This window comes from Mytilus edulis, chromosome 1 (assembly GCF_963676685.1).
Source record: "Mytilus edulis chromosome 1, xbMytEdul2.2, whole genome shotgun sequence".
In the NCBI taxonomy this organism is placed as follows: Eukaryota; Metazoa; Mollusca; class Bivalvia; order Mytilida; family Mytilidae; genus Mytilus; species Mytilus edulis.
The window spans coordinates 115,570,039-115,594,760 of record NC_092344.1 but is presented as its reverse complement, the minus strand read 5'-3'; the positions used below and the strand labels follow the sequence as shown (position 1 = coordinate 115,594,760).

The 24,722-nt window shown below is 31.5% G+C and overlaps 1 protein-coding gene across 1 annotated transcript; it reads right to left on the bottom strand.

The window, feature by feature from the left end:
• Nucleotides 1–940: 940 nt before the first annotated feature.
• LOC139501330 (dnaJ homolog subfamily C member 21-like) lies at nucleotides 941–24,270 on the bottom strand. Its single transcript, XM_071290367.1, has 15 exons — nucleotides 23,962–24,270; nucleotides 19,845–19,973; nucleotides 19,112–19,206; nucleotides 18,260–18,385; nucleotides 17,526–17,699; nucleotides 17,148–17,198; nucleotides 16,530–16,609; nucleotides 16,066–16,175; nucleotides 12,268–12,361; nucleotides 11,163–11,312; nucleotides 10,744–10,798; nucleotides 8,764–8,846; nucleotides 7,678–7,732; nucleotides 2,785–2,964; nucleotides 941–1,254 (listed from the first exon to the last, which is right to left on the bottom strand). The coding sequence occupies exons 1-15, from the start codon at nucleotides 24,068–24,070 to the stop codon at nucleotides 1,105–1,107; spliced, it is 1,641 nt and encodes a 546-aa protein (XP_071146468.1). The 5' UTR covers nucleotides 24,071–24,270; the 3' UTR covers nucleotides 941–1,104.
• Between the last annotated feature and the right edge of the window lie 452 nt (nucleotides 24,271–24,722).

The following is a 24,722-nucleotide window of genomic DNA, read 5'->3' as shown; positions in this document are numbered from 1 at the left end:
GTATTTCATTGAATAGTACACTTTCGACTTAAATATGAATAACAACCATCAATGTCATATTTCTACCAAATATATTAAAGTTGTGCAGGTCAATTGTTCCAATTTTGTACAGAATTTCTAATTATAATAACAGCATTTTGTAGTGTTTATGATAATACAAAATATGAGTTTCTGACACAAAACAAATGTCAAAATCTTACAAATCTATTGTGCAATATTGTGCAATATTGTGCAATTAAAGATTTCTTCTTCAAACTTTTCAAAATTTTGGAATTTGAGAATTTTGGGGAAAAAAATTGAAAACTGCCCTTTTTCTTTGCAATTAGTCCAAACCTGACATTTCTTTATACATAATTTACAAGAAGTGTAAGGGAGTTAAATTAGAACATGCCTAACATTGTATATTAAATGTTTTTGAATTACCTCTCTTACACTGCTTTTAAATTGTCTTAATTGTAAATTGACTAGAAAAACCTAGTTTTTCCCCTTTTTAGCCCTTTTACCCCTAATTCTAAAAAATGTTGAGCGATTATCCCCAAAGTTAATACTAACCATCCCTTCGTGATATGGAAACTTGAGGTATAATTTCAAAGAGATTCATACACTTAAACACAAGTTATTGTTTGAAAACTACAAAAATGCTATTTTGGGCCCCCTGTTTGGCCCTTAATTCCTAAACTATTGGGACCATAACCCTCAAAATCAATCTTAACCTTCCTTTAGCGTTATTGAACCTTCTGGTAAAAAATTATAGAGATCCATTCACTAAAACAAAGTTATTTTCTGGAAACAAAATGCGTCTTCGGACGACAATGCAGACATTGACGCAGACGACATGATACCATTATACGATGCAAAAAAATTTTGCGGTGGTATAAAACATAAACATATCACTCCCAAATATGCATAGACTACATAAATGCAGACAAACCAATTGAAATTGATGTTTTATCCCTTTATTCTTTTAAAAGTTAATTGATTGGTCTTGAGATTATCACATAAAACTCCACCAAATGACTGCTTATCTTCAATCATTAACAAACATTTCCCATTTAAGAATCGTCAATTGTTTATTTCCAAAGAACCTATGGTAAGAATCCCTGGTCATCGTTTGCCTTTCTTTTTATTTTTCTTTCCTTTCCCACTGTCTGCAGTACCCTCCTCTACACGTAAAGCATGTCCACTTTCTTTTATATGTCCAAATAATTTATTTCTAGTAGGATAATTTACACTACACACATTACACTTCCAATCCTACAATAGAAGAAATCAATTCATTTTAAAGCTAATTTGATTCTTAGGAAGTCTATGAATGAAAGCATTTCTAACATTTAAAAGCTTTTGACCACCAATAATACTACAATATATAGGAAACACTATACTTGATTCAGATCTCATTGAAGATGTCATATTAAAAATCTTATATGGATGAAAGTTTGTTGAATTCTACTTATGACAAATGTGTCCTTTGATCACCTTTCAAATCATGCCTTAATGGTCTGTCTGATAACCTCCACTTCTGTTTTTTGTGATATAAAAATATTTTATTTCAATACCAGGGCTCACACTACTTCAGAATCATACGGAGAAGTGACTTCTCTTTTTAAAACTGATAGGGAGAAGTGGTGAGATTTGAAAGAGAAGTGCTCCTTCCCGCGCTGCGCTACAATGTTTGCCTTTTACTATAGTATAAAGGGTCATATGTAAATAATGTTCTTTTTATTTTGTTCAATTCATATCTGAGTATACAATTAAAGTATCAGTTCAAATTCAAAGTTGTTTAGGTTAAGGTTCTTGTGAGAAACTACCAACTAAATATCTAGCACTAAAAGATTTTTTTTATCTCAAAAAGGTAAAGAAATTATAATACATCAATTACAATTTAATTTAAAACTACCTTGTGTATGAAATTCAGTGTTTCTCGTCAAAAGATATACAAATTTAAGCTGGGCCATAATATATTGATATTAGTACAATACTGAATAGTGTCAGAGTTGGGCAACTTTAATCAATAATTTGAAACAATCCATATATTATTTGAATTAGATACATCAATCAATTAGATGTAACCAAAAGTATGTTAATGTGTATGGAATGCTTAATTTTTCCTTTTGGGATCAATATTCTTCTGTCAGCTGTTCCATCCATGCGTCTGTAGTTATAATTGTAAAATACGGATTTCGGTCATAGCTGGTCCGGTTCCGATCCATAGTTAGAAACAGTCAATGTCGGACAAATGCAAGAAAATTAAAAAAATTAAATGATGTTTGACAAGCTATTTGGAAAGGAACATTACGTTTTTAATGCAATAAATGGATTAAACATTTACTGGAGGCAACTTTTATCACTTTTGAATGAAGTAACAAACTTATTTTGCTGCCGAAAGTTAGGTTGATGTACGTTTTCGAGTAACAAGCACCAGCCATGCCGGAAGTGCATGAAGTGATAAAAAGTTGTCTTTTTATTAAATAACCTGCTACACACTGTATAGACAATGCTTAAACCTCTTTTCTTAAGAAAATAAATCGTTTTCAATGTCTGAATTTCTTTAATTATCAATAAAAAATTGATGCTTTATCAACTTGCTAAAAATTGAAAATGTCCGATTAAGTAAGCGACTGAAAGCGAGTATCATAAACAACAGGGTGACTTGTTTTCGCTTTTGGGGGTCGGGGAAAGCGAAGTAACGGTAGGGAAAGCCACTTCTTTGCCCAAGTCGCCTGGTAGCGTGAGCCCTGAATACACCTTAACAATTTATCAATGAACTTATACTTTTTAATCTACCTTGACAATATTTTCATGTTTATTCTGAGATTTAACATCTGTTTCTGTACTACATTCATTGAAGGCTAATACTCCATTTGTTTCTGGTAAATCAGCTTTTAGTCTGTCTTCATTCTGATCCACATCTTTATTTTCACTGTCTGTTACACTTTCTGGTTGACATTCTTCAGCAGTTTTATTCTAAAATAAAATTCTAAAATCGTTAACAAAATAATACCTTTACTTTAAATAATCAAATTCATATGTTATATGTTTAAACTGATGCATTTCTCAGCCTACAAAGCTGCTTGGAATGGATTTTACTGCCTTCAAACAGAAATTTATTTCATTTTGAATACACATTTCAAAATTGTACCTTAATCATTTAAAGCAAACAATTACTGTTTTCAAGAAAATCATCATGTTAATTATTAGCTCACCTGGCCCAAAGGGCCAAGTGAGCTTTTCTCATCACTTGGCATCCAGCATCGTTAACGTTTACAAAAATCTTCTACTCTGAAACTACTGGGCCAAATTTAACCATACTTGACCACAATCATCATTAGGGTATTTAGTTAAAAAAATGTGTCGTGTGACCCGTCAAACCAACCAAGATGGCCACCATGGCTAAATATAGAACAGAGGGGTAAAATGTATATTTTGGCTTATAACTCTGAAACCAAAGCATTTAGAACAAATCTGACATGGGGTTAAATTGTTAATCAAGTCAAGATCTATCTGCCCTGTAATTTTCAGATGAATCGGACAACCAGATGTACGGTTGCTGCCCCTGAATTGGTAATTTTAAGGAAATTTTGCTGTTTTCTGATATTATCTTGAATATTATTATAGATAGAGATAAACTGTAAACAGCAATAATGTTCAGCAAAGTAAGATCTACAAATAAGTCATCATGACCAAAATGGTCAGTTGACCCCTTAAAGAGTTATTCCCCTTTATAATTAATTTTTAACAATTTTCAATAATTTGATAAATTTTGGTAAGTTTTTACAAAATATTTTTCTCTGTAACTAATGGGCCAAGTTCATTACAGATAGAGAAAATTGTAAGTAGCAAGAATGTTTAGTAAAGTAAGATCTACAAACACATCACCATCACCAAAACACAATTTTGTCATGAATCCATCAGTGTCATTTTTTTTTATGCACATAGACCAAGGTGAGCGACACAGGCTCTTAAGAGCCTCTAGTTTGTTTTACTGTTAACAATGCGTCATAGCTTTGTCCAATTGAATTCACTCCTACTGTAAAAAATTGTTTGTGTATGGAAAAGTTCTTTCAGTAGCAATTATTCATTTGTGCATATAATTTTTTGTTATAAACCAGATGCTCCGCAGGGGGCAGCTTTAAACGACCGCAGAGGTCGAACCCTGAACAGTTGGGGCAAGTATGAAAACAGCATTCAAGCTTGATACAGCTCTGAATTTGGATTGTTATTAAATAGTTGACACAACATAGGTTTCTGACACAGAATGAATGTGGTCTACGAACTTAAACTTAAAAACTTAAAAATTTTAAATTGGACATTTACCTATAACTGTCCAATATCCAAAATCTAAATACATGGTAAGATTCAGCATATATATCAAAGAACCCCAAGAATTCAATTTTTGATGAATTCAAATAAAGTTCATTTTTGGACCCTTTAGACCTCAATGTGAACCAATTTGATAACTGGGCACAAATATCAAAATCTAAATACATGGTTAGATTCAGCATATATCAAAGAACCCCATATATTCATTTTTTTAGGAAATCAAACAAAGTTTAATTTTGGACCCCAATTTGGACCAACTTGAAAACTGGGCCTATAATCAAAAATCTAAATACATGTTTGGATTCAGCATATCAAAGAACCCCAAGGATTCAATTTTTGTTGAAATCAAACAAAGTTTAATTTTGGACCAACTTGAAAACTGGGCCTATAAGCAAAAATTTTAATACATGTTTAGATTCAGCATATCAAAGAACCCCAAGAATTCATATTTTGTTGAAATCAAACAAAGTTTAATTTTGGACCTGATTTGGACCAACTTGAAAACTGGGCCCATAATCAAAAATCTAAGTACATGATTAGATTGAGCATATCAAAGAACCCCAAGAATTCACTTTTTGTTAAAATAAAACTAAGTTTAATTTTGGACCCTTTGGACCTTAATGTAGACCAATTTGAAAACAGGACCATAAATTAAGAATCTACATACACGGTTAGATTCGGCATATCAAAGAACTCCAATTATTCATTTTTAGATGAAATCAAATAAAGTTTAATTTTGGACCCTTTGGGCCCCTAATTCCTAAACTGTTGGGACCAAAACTCCCAAAATCAATCCCAAACCTTCCTTTTGTGTTCATAAACCTTGTGTTTAAATTTCATAGATTTCTATTTACTTATACTAAAGTTATTGTGCCAAAACCAAGAAAAATGCTTATTTGGGCCCTTTTTTGGCCTCTAATTCCTTAATTGTTGGGACGAAAACTCCCAAAATCAATCCCAACCTTCCTTTTTTGGTCATAAACCTTTTGTTTAAATTTCATAGATTTCTATTTACTTAAACTAAAGTTATAGTGCATAGACAAACGTCATACCAATATACCAATATACGACCACAAAAATTTGTTTGCGGTTGTATAACTAGAGACATTCTTGCTGCTTAAAATTATCTCTATCTATAATGAACTTGGCCCATTAGTTTCAGTGGAAAATGTTAGTAAAAATTTACAAATTTTATGAAAATTGTTAAAAATTGACTATATTTTGCTGGTCAGTAGTCTGTTGTTATTTATGTATTATTGTCATTTTGTTTATTTTCTTTGGTTACATCTTCTGACATCAGACTCGGATTTCTCTTGAACTGAATTTTAATGTGCGTATTGTTATGCGTTTACTTTACTACATTGGTTAGAGGTATAGGGGGAGGGTTGAGATCTCACAAACATGTTTAACCCCGCCGCATTTTTGCGCCTGTCCCAAGTCAGGAGCCTCTGGCCTTTGTTAGTCTTGTATTATTTTAATTTTAGTTTCTTGTGTACAATTTGGAAATTAGTATGGCGTTCATTATCACTGGACTAGTATATATTTGTTTAGGGGCCAGCTGAAGGACGCCTCCGGGTGCGGTAATTTCTCGCTACATTGAAGACCTGTTGGTGACCCTCTGCTGTTGTTTTTTATTTGGTCGGGTTGTTGTCTCTTTGACACATTCCCCATTTCCATTCTCAATTTTATAAAGAATAATAACTCCTAAGGGGGTCAATTGACCATTTTGGTCATGTTGACTTATTTGTAAATCTTACTTTGCTGAACATTATTGTTGTTTACATCTCTATCAATAATAATTTTCAAGATAATGACCAAAAACAGCAAAATTTCCTTAAAACTAACAATTCAGGGTCAGCAACCCAACAACGGGTTGTCCGATTCATCTAAAAATTTCAGAGCAGATAAATGTTGACCTGATTAACAATTTTACCCCATGTTAGATTTGCTCTAAATGCTTTGGGTTTTGAGTTATAAGCCAAAAACTGCATTTTACCCCATGTTCTATTTTTAGCCATGGTGTCCATCTTGGTTGGATGGCCGATCACCAGACACATTTTTCAAACTACTAACCCAAAAGATGATTGTGGCCAAGTTTGGATTAATTTGGCCCAGTAGTTTCAGAGGAGAAGATTTTTGTAAAAGATTACTAAGATATAGGAAAAATGGTTAAAAATTGACTATAAAGGGCAATAACTCCTAAAGGGGTCAACTGACCATTTCAGTCATTTGACTTATTTGTAAATCTTACTTTGCTGAACATTATTGCTGTTTACTGTTTATCTCTATCTATAATAATATTCAAGATAATAACCAAAACCAGCAAAATTTCCTTAAAATTACTAATTCAGGGCCAGCAACCCAACAACGGATTGTCCGATTCATCTGAAAATTTCAGGGCAGATAGATCTTGAACTGATAAACAATTTTACCTCATGTTAGATTTGCTCTAAATGCTTTTGGTTCTGAGTTATAAGCCAAAAACTGCATTTTACCCCATGTTCTATTTTTAGCCATGGCGGCCATCTTGGTTTGATGGCCCGGTCACCAGACACATTTTTCAAACTACTAACCCAAAAGATGATTGTGGTTAAGTTTGGATTAATTTGGCCCAGTAGTTTCAGAGGAGAAGATTTTTGTAAAATATTACTAAGATTTACGAAAAATGGTTAAAAATTTACTATAAAGGGCAATAACTCCTAAAGGGGTCAACTGACCATTTCAGTCATTTGACTTATTTGTAAATCTTACTTTGCTGAACATTATTGCTGTTTACTGTTTATCTCTATCTATAATAATATTCAAGATAATAACCAAAAACAGCAAAATTTCCTTAAAATTACTAATTCAGGGGCAGCAACCCAACAACGGGTTATCTGATTCATCTGAAAATTTCAGGGCAGATAGATCTTCACCTGTTTAACAATTCTACCCCATGTCAGATTTGCTCTAAATGCTTTGGGTTTTGAGTTATAAGCCAAAACTGCATTTTACCCCTATGTTCTATTTTTAGCCATGGCGGCCATCTTGGATGGTTGGCCGGGTCACCGGACACATTTTTAAAACTAGATACCCGAATGATGAATGTGGCCAAGTTTGGTTTAATTTGGCCCAGTAGATTCAGAGGAGAAGATTTTAGTAAAAGTTAACGACGACGACGGACGACGGACGCCAAGTGATGAGAAAAGCTCACTTGGCCTTTTAGGCCAGGTGAGCTAAAAATTACAACTTTAACATACACATTAATGACAGTTTTTTTTTGGTGTTTTGATGACAATACAGATTTTGGATTCCACATCAATAAAATCTTTGACTTTGACAAAAGTACTGTCTTTAAAGCAGTGTATAAAATATAACCTTCAATTTCTCCTGCAGTTCTTTTTCTTTTCTTCTCTCTTTTTTAGATTTGTTGCTGAAAAAAGAAAAATGAATTTTAAATTACAATATAATACTTTGAGGAAAAAAAACATGCTTTTAATAAAATAACATATACTGTGCAAGGCAGTAAGAGATTTTTGCTATACATCTCACAACTAGAGGATCTAAAGAGCCTGTGTCGCTCACCTTAAGCTTGGTCTATGTGAATATTAAACAAAAGAAGCAGATGGATTCATGACAAAATTGTGTTTTGGTGATGGTGATGTGTTTGTACATCTTACTTTACTGAACATTCTTGTTGCTTACAATTATCTCTATCTATAAGGAACTTGGCCCAGTAGTTTCAGTGGAAAATGTTAGTAAAAATTTACAAATTTTATGAAAATTGTTAAATATTGACTATAAAGGACAATAACTCCTTAGAGGGTCAATTGACCATTTCGGTCATGTTGACTTATTTGTAACTCTGACTTTGCTGAACATTATTGCTGTTTACAGTTTATCTCTATCTATAATAATATTCAAGATAATAACCAAAAACAGCAAAATTTCCTTAAAATTACCAATTCAGGGGCAGCAACCGTACAACGGGTTGTCCGATTCATCTGAAAATTTCAGGGCGGATAGATCTTGACCTGATAAACAATTTTACTGCATGTCAGATTGCTATAAATGCTTTCGTTTTTGAGTTATTAGCCAAAAACTGCATTTTACCCCTATGTTCTATTTTTAGCCATGGCGGCCATCTTGGTTAGTTGGCCGGGTCACCAGACACATTTTTGTAAACTAGATACCCAAATGATGATTGTGGACAAGTTTGGTTTAATTTGGCCCAGTAGTTTCAGAGGAGAAAATTTTTGCAAACGTTAACGACTACGGACGACAGACGACGGACGCCTGACGCCGGACGCAAAGTGATAGGAAAAGCTTACTTGGCCCTTTGGGCCAGGTGAGCTAAAAAATATACATATTTGTTTAAAAGTTATCTTAGGGGTATTTCTGGTTGGATTTTAATCAACTTTGTATAAAAAGAAACAGAATTGTCTTTATAGCATTTATACAAACCTTTGTTTAACTTTATTTTCATCCTCTTCCTTATCATTCACTGTTAAAGAGGAAGTGCTTTCTACAAGGTCATCTTCATCTACCTAGAAAAATAATTTAAAGTCATAGAAAAGGAAATTTTCATCATGTAATTTGTATTTTGCCACACAATATAACTACAAACTTAAAACCAATACTTTTATTTAACACATTGAATTTTTGTAGATTGAGGAAATTTTTATGGATATTTGATTTTGTCGTTTTGTCGAAGTCTACATACAAGCCTTCAGAAAATTTGCAACTCTTTGAACATTTAAATATGCACTTCCCCTTTACCCACAATAACAGATGATTAATAATCCACAATATGTTACCATTCAAATGAATCTGTAATACTTGAATTGTGAAAAATCTCAAACTTATTCTGCAAGTAGTGAATGAACTATTTCCAACAAAGGATATATAATATCTACAGTTCTGATAAAGAACTGATTTCTTTGATCTGCGATCAGTTTCTACTAAAACAGCTGAATTTGAATTTATATTAAACAAGAATGTGTCCCAAGTACACAGATGCCCCACTCGCACTATCATTTTCTATGTTCAGTGGACCGTGAAATTGGGGTCAAAACTTTAATTTGGAATTAAAATTAGAAAGATCATATCATAGGGAACATGTGTACTAAGTTTCAAGTTGATTAGACTTCAACTTCTTCAAAAACTACCTTGACCAAAAACTTTAACCTGAAGCGAACGGACGCACAGACGGACGAACGGATGCACAGACGGACGAACAGATGCACAGACGAACGGAGGCACAGACCAGAAAACATAATGCCCCTCTACTATCGTAGGTGGGGCATAAAAATGTATGGGACTTTTTCAAAGATATTTGCAAGTATATTTTCAATCAGTTATCTAGCTAAATCTAAAAACTTAATTAATTAAGTTCCAATGTTGCATCATTATATATATTCCAAAACTCCAGACATAGAAGAAGAAGAAGATGTTTTATTTCCATCAAATGGGCCCACAAGGAGCATAATATAAAATCTTTATAATATTATTTTTACAATTATAATAAACAATACAGTATACATAGTTACAAAAACAAGTAAGAAACAACAGTTTTCATATATTCGTATAAGGAGTAAATATAAAACCTTTGTCTCAGGCACACCTCTAGAAAAAAACAAAAAGAATTCTGTGAGTAGGCTAAATATATCTAGCTTAACTGCAGGAGGCACCAAGGGATGGTGCTATATGGCATGGTGGGTGCAAATTAAAATCTGTATCAGGACATTAATGATATGGTAAGATATTGTAAGAAGTTGCACATAACTGGCATGTCATCCTCATGCCTGGTGCAGAGGAGTCAGTACTAGTATATAGAGTGACACAACTGCAAGAGGCACCAAGGGACAATGCTAATTGATATGCCAAAGTGCATATATTACGAAAAGATAAAATATTATCAATTAAATCAAAAATATCACAAACAGAAAGATAATAGAACTTATAAAATGTGTCCTGTAGCCCACCAGGCCAACCTTGTGCCTAGTGCAGAAAGCCTGATTAAAATACTTATCTTTCATGTAGACATATGATATCTACATATTGGTCACCAACTACAAACCCAATATCAATAGATAATGCTGCAGTATTCATAAATATTAATTCAAAGTGTCCTTAATGTATACACCTGCTTGTGCCGGCTACTATGCAGTTTTTTTTTAAATTTATCTAAAATGCCTTTTTGAAATTTAGCCTGATTTTCAAAAATTCATTTTAACACAGTTCATTTTCTTCTGTAGTAATAGAAAATAAGTATTGTCAATTACTTTGCTTAATTAATGGTCATAACAATAAATAATGAACTGGTCATGAGGAAATAAACTCATCATAGATACCAGGACTAAATTTTGTATATATGCCAGACTTGCGTTTTGTCTACAAAAGACTCATCAGTGAAGCTCAAATCCCAAAATTATATTTACGCACCATTGAAATGTTTTTCTGTTGTTGCTTCTTTTTCTTTTTCTGCTTTTTGGAAAGTCTACAAAATAAAAGGTATAAAAAATTAATGATTTTAATAAACATATTTTCCAAACAAAATTAAAATGACTTGACTTAAGTTCATTATCCCATTATGGGAACAGGAATTTAAAATTAATGAGGGGAGTAATTTCTTCAGTTGCAATATATTAAACAGTTCATAAAATTTCTCTTTTGAGGTTGCAGTATGTTACAATTGACAAATGGCATATTATATGCATAATTACAAATATCATTTGTGAAATGGAACTTTTTCAATATAAAAATCAAATAATTTTCATTCAGAATTTCTGTTAGCTGAAGAAGATACATGGTTGAGAATCTGAAAATTACTTTTACATGGCCTAAAATTTGAACAAACATACTTAGAGGAAGAAATAATTTCTTCTTCATCAGAATTATCATCTTCATTTAGAGTAAGGGGTTCATCTATACCATCACCACTTTCTTTCATTTCTTCTTTTAGGAATGCAACACCTTCTTTATGTTTCTTGGATTTCTCATGATTCACATATCTGAAATCAAATTAATGTATGTAATGACATAGATTGAAAATCCTCTATTGGAATACATTACGGTTGTAATTTATTTCATTTCTTTTAAAACATCACCAACAAGATTTTTTTCTATTTCTTTATGTCAAGAAAAGACTTAAGGTATGATTTTTTTAATTTCAAGACATTTATAACTAAAAAATTAAATTAAACAACCCTTAAACCAAATGTATATATTCTTTCATAACATCTGTTTTCTGATTTAAAAAAGAAGTTGTGCTAACAAACACATTCATACTAATTAGAAAGTGTTTTAGAGTAGATAAACTTCATACAATTGTACTGTATCGTTGTAGACTAAATGACAGGTATAAGGCTACAGGTTAAGGCGAAAGAGATCAAAATCATAATTCATAATTATTCTAAAATAAATGGGGAGCGTGTCCATGGGACAAAGATGATGCTCCTGCTTGCATAATGTTATAAAGGGATATACTTCAAGAAAAATAAAAGTGACGCTACCCATTTGTACTTGATCTGAGTTTTGTGGTAATGAGCATTGTGCATAAGTTTCATAACATTTGGTTATGGCAAACTAAACTTAGAGAATAAAAAGGAAAAATTCAAGAATTTTTCCAATGTAAAGGGGCATAGCTCTAGAACGGTAAATATGATGCTACTAAAATTCAAACTTGATCTGTGTTTTGTGGTAATAAGCATTGTGTATAAGTTTCAAAACATTTGGTAGAGAAAAACTTAAGTGGTGAACAGAAACCAATTTGAATTATGTTTGTATGTACAAATGGGCAAACTTAGTGCCCCCTCTGCTGATGCAGGAGCATAAAAACATTTTGAAGACTAAAATTTGAATCCTCAAAGTGTGAGGTTAATGTAAAGATACAATCAAAGACAGGATGGTATTTAAGTGTCTGACAGGTGTTGAAACTTATTTTGGTGGGAAATATAGCAAGCTTACGATTTTTCACTTTTAAATGACTTGTTACATGCCACACAGAATAGATCATCATAATATTCCTCTTCCTCCTCTTCGTCATCACAGCTTTCAGCATCTAAAAATAACATAAACAGATAACAAATAACAGAATAGATCACCATAATACTCCTCTTCATCTTTATCTAAAAATAACATAAACAGATAACAAATAACAGAATAGATCACCATAATACTCCTCTTCATCTGTATCCAAAAATAATATAAATAGAAAACAAATAACAGAATAGATCTGTTTCAAAACAACAAACTTTTTACAGTGACTTGACTGTAAGTGTTGCTATACACCAATTGTAATTCATTCAAAATTTTGACCAAATTGCAATTTGTTTTATTAAACCAAACTGTTCAACTGGTCAGAAATTTGAACCAACTAATGTAGAAAACCACAGTCAAGTCGTGAAAGTGCAAGGTGATAAAATAAAACATACTTACAATCCTATAAGACTTTAACTCCACTTTATTGATGGTATTACTAAATCAGTCTATCAATCTGTATAGTTATATTATAGCCCAGTGTTCCAGCTAGGCCGTCTTCAGAGGGCGCGGTGCCCACCCTTTTTCGACTGGCGCCCTGTGCCCTTTTTTGAAGATCGATTGCATATTAATTTGCGTATTGATATGATACGCTAATTACTAAATTTTACCTGGGGAAAAGATTATGACTTTGTTTACCACCCCAAGCTAATCAATGGTTACAACTGGTGTCATAATCTGTTGTTATAGGTAATCCGTTTATTGGATGGGTCATTAATGATCATCAACATTAATTCGTTCAAATAGAATCGGTCAGTCGGCAATTATCTTTGAAGAAATGTGCATACAACAACTTGGGCACAATTTGCGATGTTTACCGTAGTTTCATGGAAGAAACGTAATGACAGAAAGTTGGAAAACCATTATAAACTCGTTGAAGACATTGTTTTACTTGTTTTCTGTAAAATAAACAGAAAATTCAGACGTATTTGTCATTGACTGCCTTCATTTTTGATACGAAAATAACAAAATCGGCCGCCATATTGTGATCATATTTACATCATATTTACGTACTGTTTATAATCCTCCAAAGAAGGAGCACACCCGAATAAAGAAAGATAACTCAATCTGATTTTTTTCCTAGCATTGAGTAACCCATTTACATATTCTACATTTATTTTTGATACTATTTTTCACTGTTGCTTTATATCCTAAAATTGTGAATTTACTGAGCACAGCTGTTTTGTGCTGTATTGCCATCAAGCACAGCAGGGGTAGAAAGGTGAAACTGGTAAAATGTGGTAGACCATAGAAACAGTATGAAACAGATCTCCTTTCAAAACATACTGCATATAAAGTTCAACTGTGCCAAGCAATGATAAAAAAAGTTGTGTGACAAGCTGCTTGACAAGTTTTTCAGCCTTAAAAGTAGAAAGATAGAGTTCTATATGGGCTAAAGATGTTGTTCTTGTATAACCTGTGATTCAACGAATAAACACAAATGTTTGATTAACATCTTTTATTAAAATATGCCCTTTTCATATTATCATATCGCGCGTTAAATGCCCTTTTTCAGGATTGGCACCCTGCCCTTTTGAAAACCTAGCTTGAACACTGTAGCCATTACCATACTAAAGGTGAACTGTTTTATATAGTTTTTCTTTCGAAAAGTATTCTATATTCATAAGAATCACACATTATGTGAATAAAAACATTTCATATTCAGTAAAATATTTGTGAAATTGCAATATGTTTGTAGGAAGGGGAGATAATCTTTTTTGGTTTCAAAAAATCTTTATTCAAAAGAATAGTATTTTAGGTTAGGCCAATTAAAATTAATTGATAGATTTTCATCCCGCCCGCCCCACCGAAATCGTCCCGCCCCAATTTTTTTTATTTTCAAAAAATTAAGATTTCCGGATTTTGTTCATTTCCGTTTCAGGTAACCGTCAAAAATTTCGTTTCCTTCAGAACTTCTTGTTTCAAACTTCGGTTTTCGTATTTCTTCGAGTAATTTAAAATGATTCTGCAGCTCTATGATGACAAAATCATCTACCGAGAATAGAGATTGATTAAGAGAAGGGTATAAAATAATCGGTTTACAAGTAATACGCTGTGTCCAAGAACGCAAATCGCGGCATGACACAAATTTCTGTGGTTAGAAAACCGTGGATTTTTTATTGATAAAATGACTTTGTGGCAGAAATTTTGGACGATGAATTATATCCAAAGAGAAAGAACTTGGAACACATTGGTACAAAAACATAACTGGATTAAAAAAATTGACACAAGCACGAACTTGTTAGATTTATGACAGTATAATGAGTTCAAAAAGTCGGCAAACATACACTTAGGTTTTCCCATGGCTATTGTTTTTTTGTTGACAAACAGCAAACACCTTCTGTCCCAGTATCCCCAATAGAGTCATTAAACATCTTCTTCTTTTTTGTTAAGTTCGTGTTTTTCATCTTAATCATATTTGCATCTAAAGAAGAATCTTAAAGACACCAACCCTATTATTTTCAAAACTGTTTGAGTTTTCATTTTATTCTGTACTCATAATTCTTTTATTGCATACCAATGCATATTTGTTTCATTTTATGGAGACAAAAAAAACATAGCTTAGAAAGACAAATAAATTTGGTGAAGGTAGTCGAACTGAAGAGAGCATTTCTCTATGTTTTTGCTATCTACTAAAAATAGGTTTCTAAAGCAGCAATTACATGTGGAACAGTGGTTGCCAATCAGAGGTATTTATTTACCTTTGAAAAATTATATACTATTCCTTATACATCTATATACATGATATATTAAAGCTTATTATTACACTTGCATATATGAAGAACAAGTCACAAGAGGGTTTCATAAGAAATAAAAATTAAAATATAAAATCCTCCCACCCGCCCCATTTTTTTCAAAAATTTGGATGAAAATCTACTAATTAATTTTAGTTGGCCTTATCTCCCCAAGGAAACTTATCAATAGGATATTGTTATTTCACACGTATTTTACTGAATATATGATGTATTATTTTAAATGATATATGATTCTTATAAATATAAAATCCTTTTCGAAAGGAAAACTATATAAAAGCTTAGTTTGGACATTTTTATAGAAATTCAAAATAAAACATTTTACCTTTAGTATGGTAATGGCTATAATATAACTATACAGATTGATAGACAAATTTAGTAATAACAACATTAAAGTGGAGTTAAAGTCTTATAGGATTGTAAGTATATTTTATTTTATCACCTTGCACTCTCACATTTTGACTGAACAATTTGTTCGATATTCTGACCAGTTGAACAATTTGATTTTATAAAACAAATTGCAATTTGGTCAAAATTTTGAATGAGTTGCAATTGGTGGATAGCAACACTAACAGTCAAGTCACTGTAAAAGACTGTTATAAATTGATAATTTATAAATAAAGAAACTAACAGCTGAAACAAATGAAGGATCCCTGAGCTTATTGTAGGGATATAAGCCATTGAAAATTTGGAAGGAAATATTTCTCTCTGGAATTTTATATACTAAACAGTGGCGCCTTTTTTTCATTTAAAAACGATGAAAAAAATAACAAGAATTTTATAAAAATTTCGCGACATAGATGTCATTCTAAACTATGTGTAGTCAAATTATGGAAAGAAAAGTAAGAGTTAGTGGGCAAAGATTGTTAATGGCAAAACATGGATAAAACCAGAGAATTCAGAATATCTGGCAAAAATTCAAAAACAAGAGGAATGGACAAAAATGAAAATTATAATTTTTATGTACAATTACCTTCATTGTTCTGTTCTTCCCCAAAGTGTTCTGCTAAATTAGATTCTAGCTGAGCTAATTCTGCCTCATGTGCAGCAGAAAATGAATTCTCCTTATAATCTTCAAAGTGTCTGAATTTAAAAAAGTAAAAATAAGAACAAAATCTTCTTTAAACAAAAAGCTATGAACATGTTTACCAGGATAGCATTGCAAAAAAAAGCTCATAGAGATTTATTATCTAAGATAAAGTCTCTTTATCAAACAGTTTAAAATGAGCATAAATACTTAAATACATAACAAATTGTTGATTACATTCAGATAAGATTTAATTGCTATTCTACCTTTTACCAAGAAAACAAATTAAACATGATTTGATTTGTATATCTAAATAAAAATATTTTCAACAAAAAGTTATAACATGCATCATAATAAGCAGAAAATTTAAAATGGTAAATTGAAGAAACAAAAATGATAGCTAAATATACTTTAATCTTTCTTTTAAGTGTTTTTCTCTGTTTTCTTTGGCCTTTCTGGAAATTTCTTCAGCCCTCTCTTCTAAAAGTTTCTGTAAATAGAAAAACAAATCTGAGTGATATTTATATATAACATACCAAAACTCTATAGAAATTTGAAAATTCAAAAAGAAACTCTTTACAATGCATGAAAAGGTAATCAAGATTTGCATTTTGTGTATTTTTTAGACTAAATGCTATCAAATGAACATTATTCAGTTTTAAGTCAGTATCCTAGCTATTGACCCTTAAACCCATTTACATACAGTTTTGATGTTATTCTCATAACCCTTAGCAAGAACCATTTACCTATTTGAAAAGAGGGTGAAGCTTTAAAAAGACATCTTGTTTTCAATAAGACTATGTCTGTCCTCTGCAAAAATATGTTCCACAATGAAGGATTCTTTTTGTATTTTGACTAAAATTCTAACCCAAGATCTCATTTGGAAGAAAAACAATACTGTTTCTACTTGAAACCAAATCATACTTAACTTAATTGAAATATTTCATTTTAATAGGAGTAAAAAAAATCATAACCAAGCATGCTGCTTTGTACACAATATAGTAAGTTTTCACAGTATTCAGTATTACCTTGTAAGCCTTAACTCTAGGATCTCTTTTTCTCACATATTTAACAAGTTCCTGCAAAATAAAAACATAAATACTGTTATTTTCCTACTCCAAATGCCAATAACAAATAGCACATAGTTGAAAGGTAAAGGTTACTTGCCGTAATTCATAATTTTACATGGTCTTAACAGAATTTCACAAAATATTCTTATCTTTCTTATTTCTATTATACATATACATGTAAAATTAAAATTTACATTAAACATTGAGCGAATAATATTACAATAGCTTATATGTTCTTTCTGCCAGATTTAATTTGGTAAAGCCTACTGTCTTCTATCTTTAAAAAAAAAAAAATCTAAAAAAGCTCCATATAAATTTTTTTCATTTGATACTTACTCGCACTTCCTCATTTCTATTTTTCTTAGCAGCGTCTCTGAGCTTTTTATTCTCTGCCTCCATTAATCTCCTACATCTCCTGTCTGGAGCCTCTCGAGTATCATACTTCTCTACCCAGACATAAGATTTAGCTGTACAGTAACTTTCCCAAAATCCATAAAATGGGGCCACAACCTATGAAAGAACATTGAAATATATAAAAATCTATATGGTGTTCATTTTAATTAAATATCATAATTGGCTCCTTCATTGTACCTTTCACTAACATAGTTACATCTCTGTACACCTCTGAGGTACAATAATCTGTTAAAAGTTGCTACCTCTTCAAAGGATACATCAGAATTCTGACGACCTTTTTGGTTATTTAATATTATCCAAAAATAGCTATCAGGTCACATATTTTTTCCTGAACTAACTCTTAATCAGAGCTTTGTAGGTCTCAACATATTTTAGAATGGTTTGTATTCATGTCAGATTTTGTAGGCAGTTTTAGAATAGATGGAGTAGTTTCATATTCCCTGTGTCAATTATTTGCATTTTACATCGTTTTATAATGCATTTAAAAGAATAGTGAAACATGCATGCATGATAAATTTTGCAGAAAATATCAACTTTGAAAATATAAAGTGATAAATATCTTTCACAAGAGCTTTGCATGGTAGTATAACTTATCATAATTAAAAATTCTCTGTTTTGTGGGATTCCATGGTACAATAACCTAACATAATTAATACCTCTTCATATACACTCTTTGAATCTCCAAACTCTGGATGTTCTTCATACTCATCATCATCATCCATAAATGTTTTATCTTCTTCTGCTATAACTCTAAAAACTTCAGTATACACAGCATAGAAACCCTTTAAAAAAGTCATATATCAATGTCCTTAACTCTAAAGGTTTCTCAATATCATATATAATTATATATTTATAATCTCTAATAATGAATAATCAAATCTTAATGCTCAAATACTAAATCTATCTCTATAGAAAGCATAGAAAAACTTAACTAATTGTTGAATGTACATTTTTAGGAACTTGTATGAAATTTGAGGAGTACAAAAGACACAAACTAGTGTTCATGGGATTGATAAATTCCATTGAACTAAATTTTACACAAGTAAGTCTGAGGAAATTAATGTCGCTGCTAAATCTTTGCTTTGAATACATGAAAATAATTCTTGAGAGCATTATGTCACTCCTAGTTTTTGAAGAGTTTATTGATCTTGAGTTATTTAAAAAGAGTTATTTAAAAGGCTTATTTCTCAAAAAGTAGGTGACTCACTGCCCAAGTTTGAACTCTACCTCAAGTTTTGGTTTTTAGCATTGTGTATGAGTTTCATAAAATTGAATAGGGCAAACTAAAGTAAGAGTGTAAAGACAAAATTGGATGGATGGAAGAACAGTCAAGGGTAACACTTAATGCCCCCTTTGTCTTGCTTCCAGGGCATAAAAAGGTTCAGCAAAAAGACAGACTGGCATATTTCTAAAACAAAGAATTATAAAACATATTTAGCATTACATAATTCATGATCACAGTAATATTAAACTTCCAAAAATGTGAAGTAATATGGATGTTGAACTACCTTTTCATCATCATTATATCCAGAGAAACAATTAGCATTGAAATACTGAAATACATCTAGACTTTCATCTTCATATTTATCTCCATGTCCTAAACCTACAAAAAATGGAAACAAATTGAGCTGTTACTGTTGGTTTTTGTTTAAATTTTAGTCTTTTTATCTGTAACAAAACATATCGTCATAAAATATCAGGAAAAGTTTAGTCTAATGGTCAATGATTTATTCAGTTAAGGTTTAAACATTTTAATTTCTCTAAATAGCTACTACTGAATATTTTGCTTTAAAAGTTGCTATTGCACTTTCACATTTTTTTCTGTCACCCAATAACGAAGATAATGTTGAATATTTATGAAAACTGGATATATACTGTAGAAACACTAGTTTTCTTGGGGTTTAAATTTTGTAAATAAGATTTCATGAGGATTTAATTTCGTGGATTCCAATAAATGGAAAATATCATATATAAAATGTTATATTTCGTGGGGTTTTTGATTTCATGTATATTCTTTCCACGAAATAAACGAAATTTAATCCTCCACGAAAATTTTTCTTTGCAGTCATATAAAAAATATTATGCACAGAACAAAAGCAGTGCTCTCCAATTTCACTTTTTACTGTTTTCTATACCGTCATTTGATATGATTTCTTATTCTCGGAAAGAACTACTGTATCATTTTTTTTTTATTAATGTAAAGCAATAACCATTTTTTTTTCCATTTGTATCAACACATACCTCCTCGAAGAATAGCCTCTCTGTGTTTATCATACCATGCCCTTTCTTGTGGATCAATCAATACATCATAAGCTTGTTGTACAATTCTGAACTGGGCAGTGCACTCTTCTATATTGTCAGGATTTTTATCTGTAAAAGTTGTTTGAAATATCTATAGTTTATGATCACAGACCATGATTATAGTATGTACCATTTTTTGTCTTATTTTTTCATATCTGTCATTTTTCACTTGCAGAAGATATCAATAATTTCTTTATTTAAACGGTTTAACATTTTTTGACTGCAGGACTGCCTAGGCAAAGATATAGTACCTCTTGAATCTATAACTGATGGCTGTATATTTACTCTGTATATGTATCTGTATACTGTGGATTCATTAATATTCGTTGAATACCAATTTTCATGGATTTTGTGGGTACAGGTTAACAAAGAATTGTGTATTTTCTTTTTGCTTTGTATGCAGAGATTGGCAAAATCACGAAATCAAATATCAATGAAAATGCAATTATTCATCAATCAACGACAATTGATATCCAAGAAAATAAATGAATCCATAGTAATACTTGAAATGAACTCAAAAATTGCTGAGTAAAACTTTCCAGGAAGAGTGTGTGCATCACTGACTTAACTAGTTGTTCATAATTGTTACTTTAAACTTTTCATAGTTTTACACTTCACTGCAGTATTTGAAATAAATTCAAATCTATAATAGTTCATTCAGTGGGGCTGGCTACCAGGTCGTTACTATAAAGTATAGTAGTACCAGACGCTGTTTCATCCAAGGTCCTTCATAATGGAGGTGACGCTACTTGTATGCCTATTGACTTTACAAACGAACCTAGCTGCTCTTCGTTGCATACGTTCTATAAGGTTACGGTCTTTCTGTAGACATTGGTTCCATACAGACTCAGTGCCTGAGTTTAATTATCCAAGACTTATTGAATAAGACAGATGTACAAAAAAATGTAGGTGGTTTCCATAAAATGTTTGTTGCAGTGTTTAAGGTTCCTTCTTATAAATCCCAGTGTAAAATTGGCTTTGTTGCAAAATTTTTTTAATAAGAGATGACCATTTCAAAATATCACTATAAATGATTACACCTTAGGGATTTTCACGGACTGACTGATATCTTGGTATACAGGTGTAAGCTGATAGCGGGGACCTGCTACGGTGAATTGACATGACATAGCATTTGGTGGCATTAAAATGCATACCCTATATGCCCAATTGTCTAATGAGTCTCGGTCCATCTGTATTTGTAGTTGGTCCTGTGGTGTGTTGATGGTTTTATACAGGAGGCAGTTGTAGGCACACAGGCGTACTTATGTTTTTACACAGAGCAGCAAGTCATTAATTATTAATGACTTGCCGCTCTGTGTAGATCAGAAGAACGTCTGTTTGCCTACGACCAGACTTGGGGTAATTGTAATTGTAATCGTTAATCAGCTGTAATTGATTACAATTTTTCAAGTAATCAGTGTAATCATTAATCAGCCAAAAATCTGATTACATGTAATTTAATTTAATCAATTACTTTTCAAAATACCCTGTAATCATGATTACTTTTTGATTACATTCTGATTACAATGAAAAAAATCTAAAATTGTGTTTTTGGTCATTAAATGAACCTCTTTGTTCATATTTGATAAATTTTTAACATACTAAAATGGTTTGGTTACTTTAAGCTTGTCTACTTCAGTAAAGAATAAACTGTTACAGTATTGAAAAGTCATCATTAGCCTAAGCAGAGACATATAATACAATTATATACCTTTTATCTTGGTAAAAGATATTGTACATACATGTATATTCATCATTTTATAATGATCTTCATATTAATATTTGATTATAACTGTTATAGATATATATTCAAGTAATACTTTTCTTTAACCCTGAATTATAATCTTTTGTTAATTTTTGTGATTTTTGTCAACTTTAAATTGACAGGTAGGAGACTAATTAAGGTTTGTTTTTATTGCAATTACCAATTGAGTATAGCTGTAGGGAAATATATATGATAAAAGATAAATCAGACATGAAAATTTATCTAATTAGCACAAACTAAATTAAAAATTGGACAAATATGTTTTTAAACTTTTTTTTGTATTTGGACTGGACGTGTAAAATGCAATGGTTTTTAATAAATACTTTAATACATATTGTTTACAATTTGATTACACATTTCTATTAAAATTTAACATAGTTTTAACTGGTAACTTTATTTCAGCCATATTTAAACTTCCATAAACTGCAACTTGGAATACATATAAATTATGAAAGAGGTCAAAAGACAAACAAAAAACCTCTTGATTATGATATATCTTTATAAAATTTAATTCAAAATAATTTAGAGATCATTGGTGATAAAGTGTAATGTATATATATATGTAGTGAAATTTGGTGTTTATTTAACTAGATGACGTTTAATTTGAAGTTATCATTTTATAATTGACTCAAATAAAATATGTTCTCAAAAATGCTATAGTTATATTAAACGTTTATTCATCCACATCATTCAAAATGTTTTGTTTTTAAATTCATTGTAATCAGATGTAATCATGATTACTTTGCCAATGTAATCATTAATTTAATCAGATACTTTCAGAAATGATGTAATCATTAATTTAATTTAATCGTACAAATGACAAAGTAATTGTAATTTAATCAATTACATTGAAAGTAATCGGACCCATCTCTGCCTACGACTTCCTTCTGTACATTACATAGTAAAGGTAGGGAAACGTGGAAGAAGGTGGACAGTATTTTACCTATATTTGCAAGTTTTGTCTTGGTGATAAAAATGCCATTTTTTGTCAAATAGTTATGAAGAATTTTAAATTTCCTACAACCAAGGCCGTAACTACCCTTGAGGCAAGTGAGGCAATTGCCTCACTAAAATTTCGACACTGATTATTTTTTTTATACATATATACATGTACAAATAAAATAGTCTTTTGTTGTTCTGTCTCAACCTTAATTTCTATAACTTGTCATCATTCCTTTAAACTATTCTTTCTGGATATATGGATAAATAAAATATAAATAATATGAAACATGCATGGATTAGTTTTTCATGATCCATGTTTCTTTAACCTTAAAAATTGAAAGAACATCCCATATTCCAATTTGACATTATTGAGGAATGGTATAGAACCTTTATCACAGGATTTTGTCTTTACTTATTCGGGACTACGGAATTTCATTTCTTTATATTCGGGGTTTCGGAATCAGACACCCCCAACCCCTAACCCCTAAATTTATAGATTCTGGAACTAAAATACCACCGACTATTTCCAGAAATAATTTGAAATTACGGACCTACATGTAAACGTCAAAACTCCATTTTAATTCCCCTGTACCCATATCATATATACTTACTCTATAAATAGATCATATACATGTATCTTATCTCATTCTATCCCTAGTTTGTTTACTCTTTGTCAGCATACAAGCGAGTTTAATATTTTGTAACTGAGACTGTATGATGATGCTAGCCTTTATAGGAAAGCTTAATTCCCTTTTGCAAACAAAACTGTTACTACCGATGCTGCTACCGAATTGCTGATGGAGAAGGAATTGGAAGAAGACATTGATCATTGTGTTGATGATAATGTACTACCTTTAGAAACACAGACTGCCCTGAAACGACTGAAATCTAGGAAAAGAGCATACATGAGTGGCGAGAGGTTATGCGGTCTTGCCATGCTCCATGTTCATCGCGATAAGGATATCAGCAGACCAAAGTTATGATTCTAAAACAATTTGACTGAACCCACCATAGAAATAATTGGCAAACTCTACTGAATCGATGTTTGTTCTATGTTCTGGCGGCAGATTTAAATTAATATTTGGATGATTATCTTACATACAAATTCAAATAAAGTTGTTAAAAATTTGGTAATTAGTAAAAGTCTTTAAATATGAACAATTTATATAAAAACTGTCCAAATTCAAAACATTATCAAACTCTCTAAAAATGCCTAGAACGCAGGATTTTGCACCATTCATTTCATACCCTTCAAAAAAATTTAACGCCTCGCTTCGCTCGGCTCAATTATTTTGCCTCACTAAAATAAGATGCCTAGTTACGGCCTTGACAACATTTTATGTATCATACCTGGATGCCACTTCAATGCAAGTTTCCTGTAGGCTTTCTTCAGATCTTCAGGTGATGCATCACGTTCAACACAGAGAACTTCGTAATGACATTTCATCTGAGTGGTCATTTTTCTTGAAATTCTAACAAGTTTAAACTTTTTAAATGGGTTCAAAATAGAAAAAAATATACTGATTATTCGTGTTTTATTTTCTGTCGACCCTTATTAGTCTAAAATTTTCTTTAAAGGTCGTTCCAATAATGACAAAGTTGTGAAATGTGGAAAAAAGAAAAGGTTTTTAATTAGGAGGAACGGAAAGTGTAATATTTATTGTAAAAATAGAGCCGATAACGGATACGGAATTAAGTTTTGAGGTTCGAAATGGGGAAAACTTGAGGTGTGAATCAATATTTTTAAAATGAAACGACTTTTCTTAACAAACTATCCGTATTTCAAATTCACTAGTTGTATAAACTCTGATATCCAATAACATCTCTTTCCAGTAAATGTCTACCTTCTGTTATATAAATACAGAATTTCAGGGGTGGATCCAGCCATTTGAAAAGGGGCTAATAAGGGACGACATCAAAAGTTCAATGATGGATAAAAAACTTAATTCACATAGTTTTCACACTGACCCCCCCCCCCCCCCACCCCCCTCTTAACTTAATTTGGGAAAAATTGATTTACAAATAGGGATGTATGTAAAAATCGATTTTAGATATACAAAACTTGCAGAATTTTAACCCCCCTCCCCCCCCCACCCCCAAACTATTTGATT

Bases quoted from the DNA above. Each gene is read 5' to 3' on its own strand.
- LOC139501330 (XM_071290367.1), bottom strand. From the start codon at position 24,070: ATGACCACTCAGATGAAATGTCATTACGAAGTTCTCTGTGTTGAACGT. The intron at 19,974-23,961 runs GTATGATACATA...CAACTTTTACAG, and splicing joins TGCATTGAAGTGGCATCCAG to ATAAAAATCCTGACAATATA. The intron at 1,255-2,784 runs GTAGATTAAAAA...CTTCTATTGTAG, and splicing joins AACATGAAAATATTGTCAAG to GATTGGAAGTGTAATGTGTG.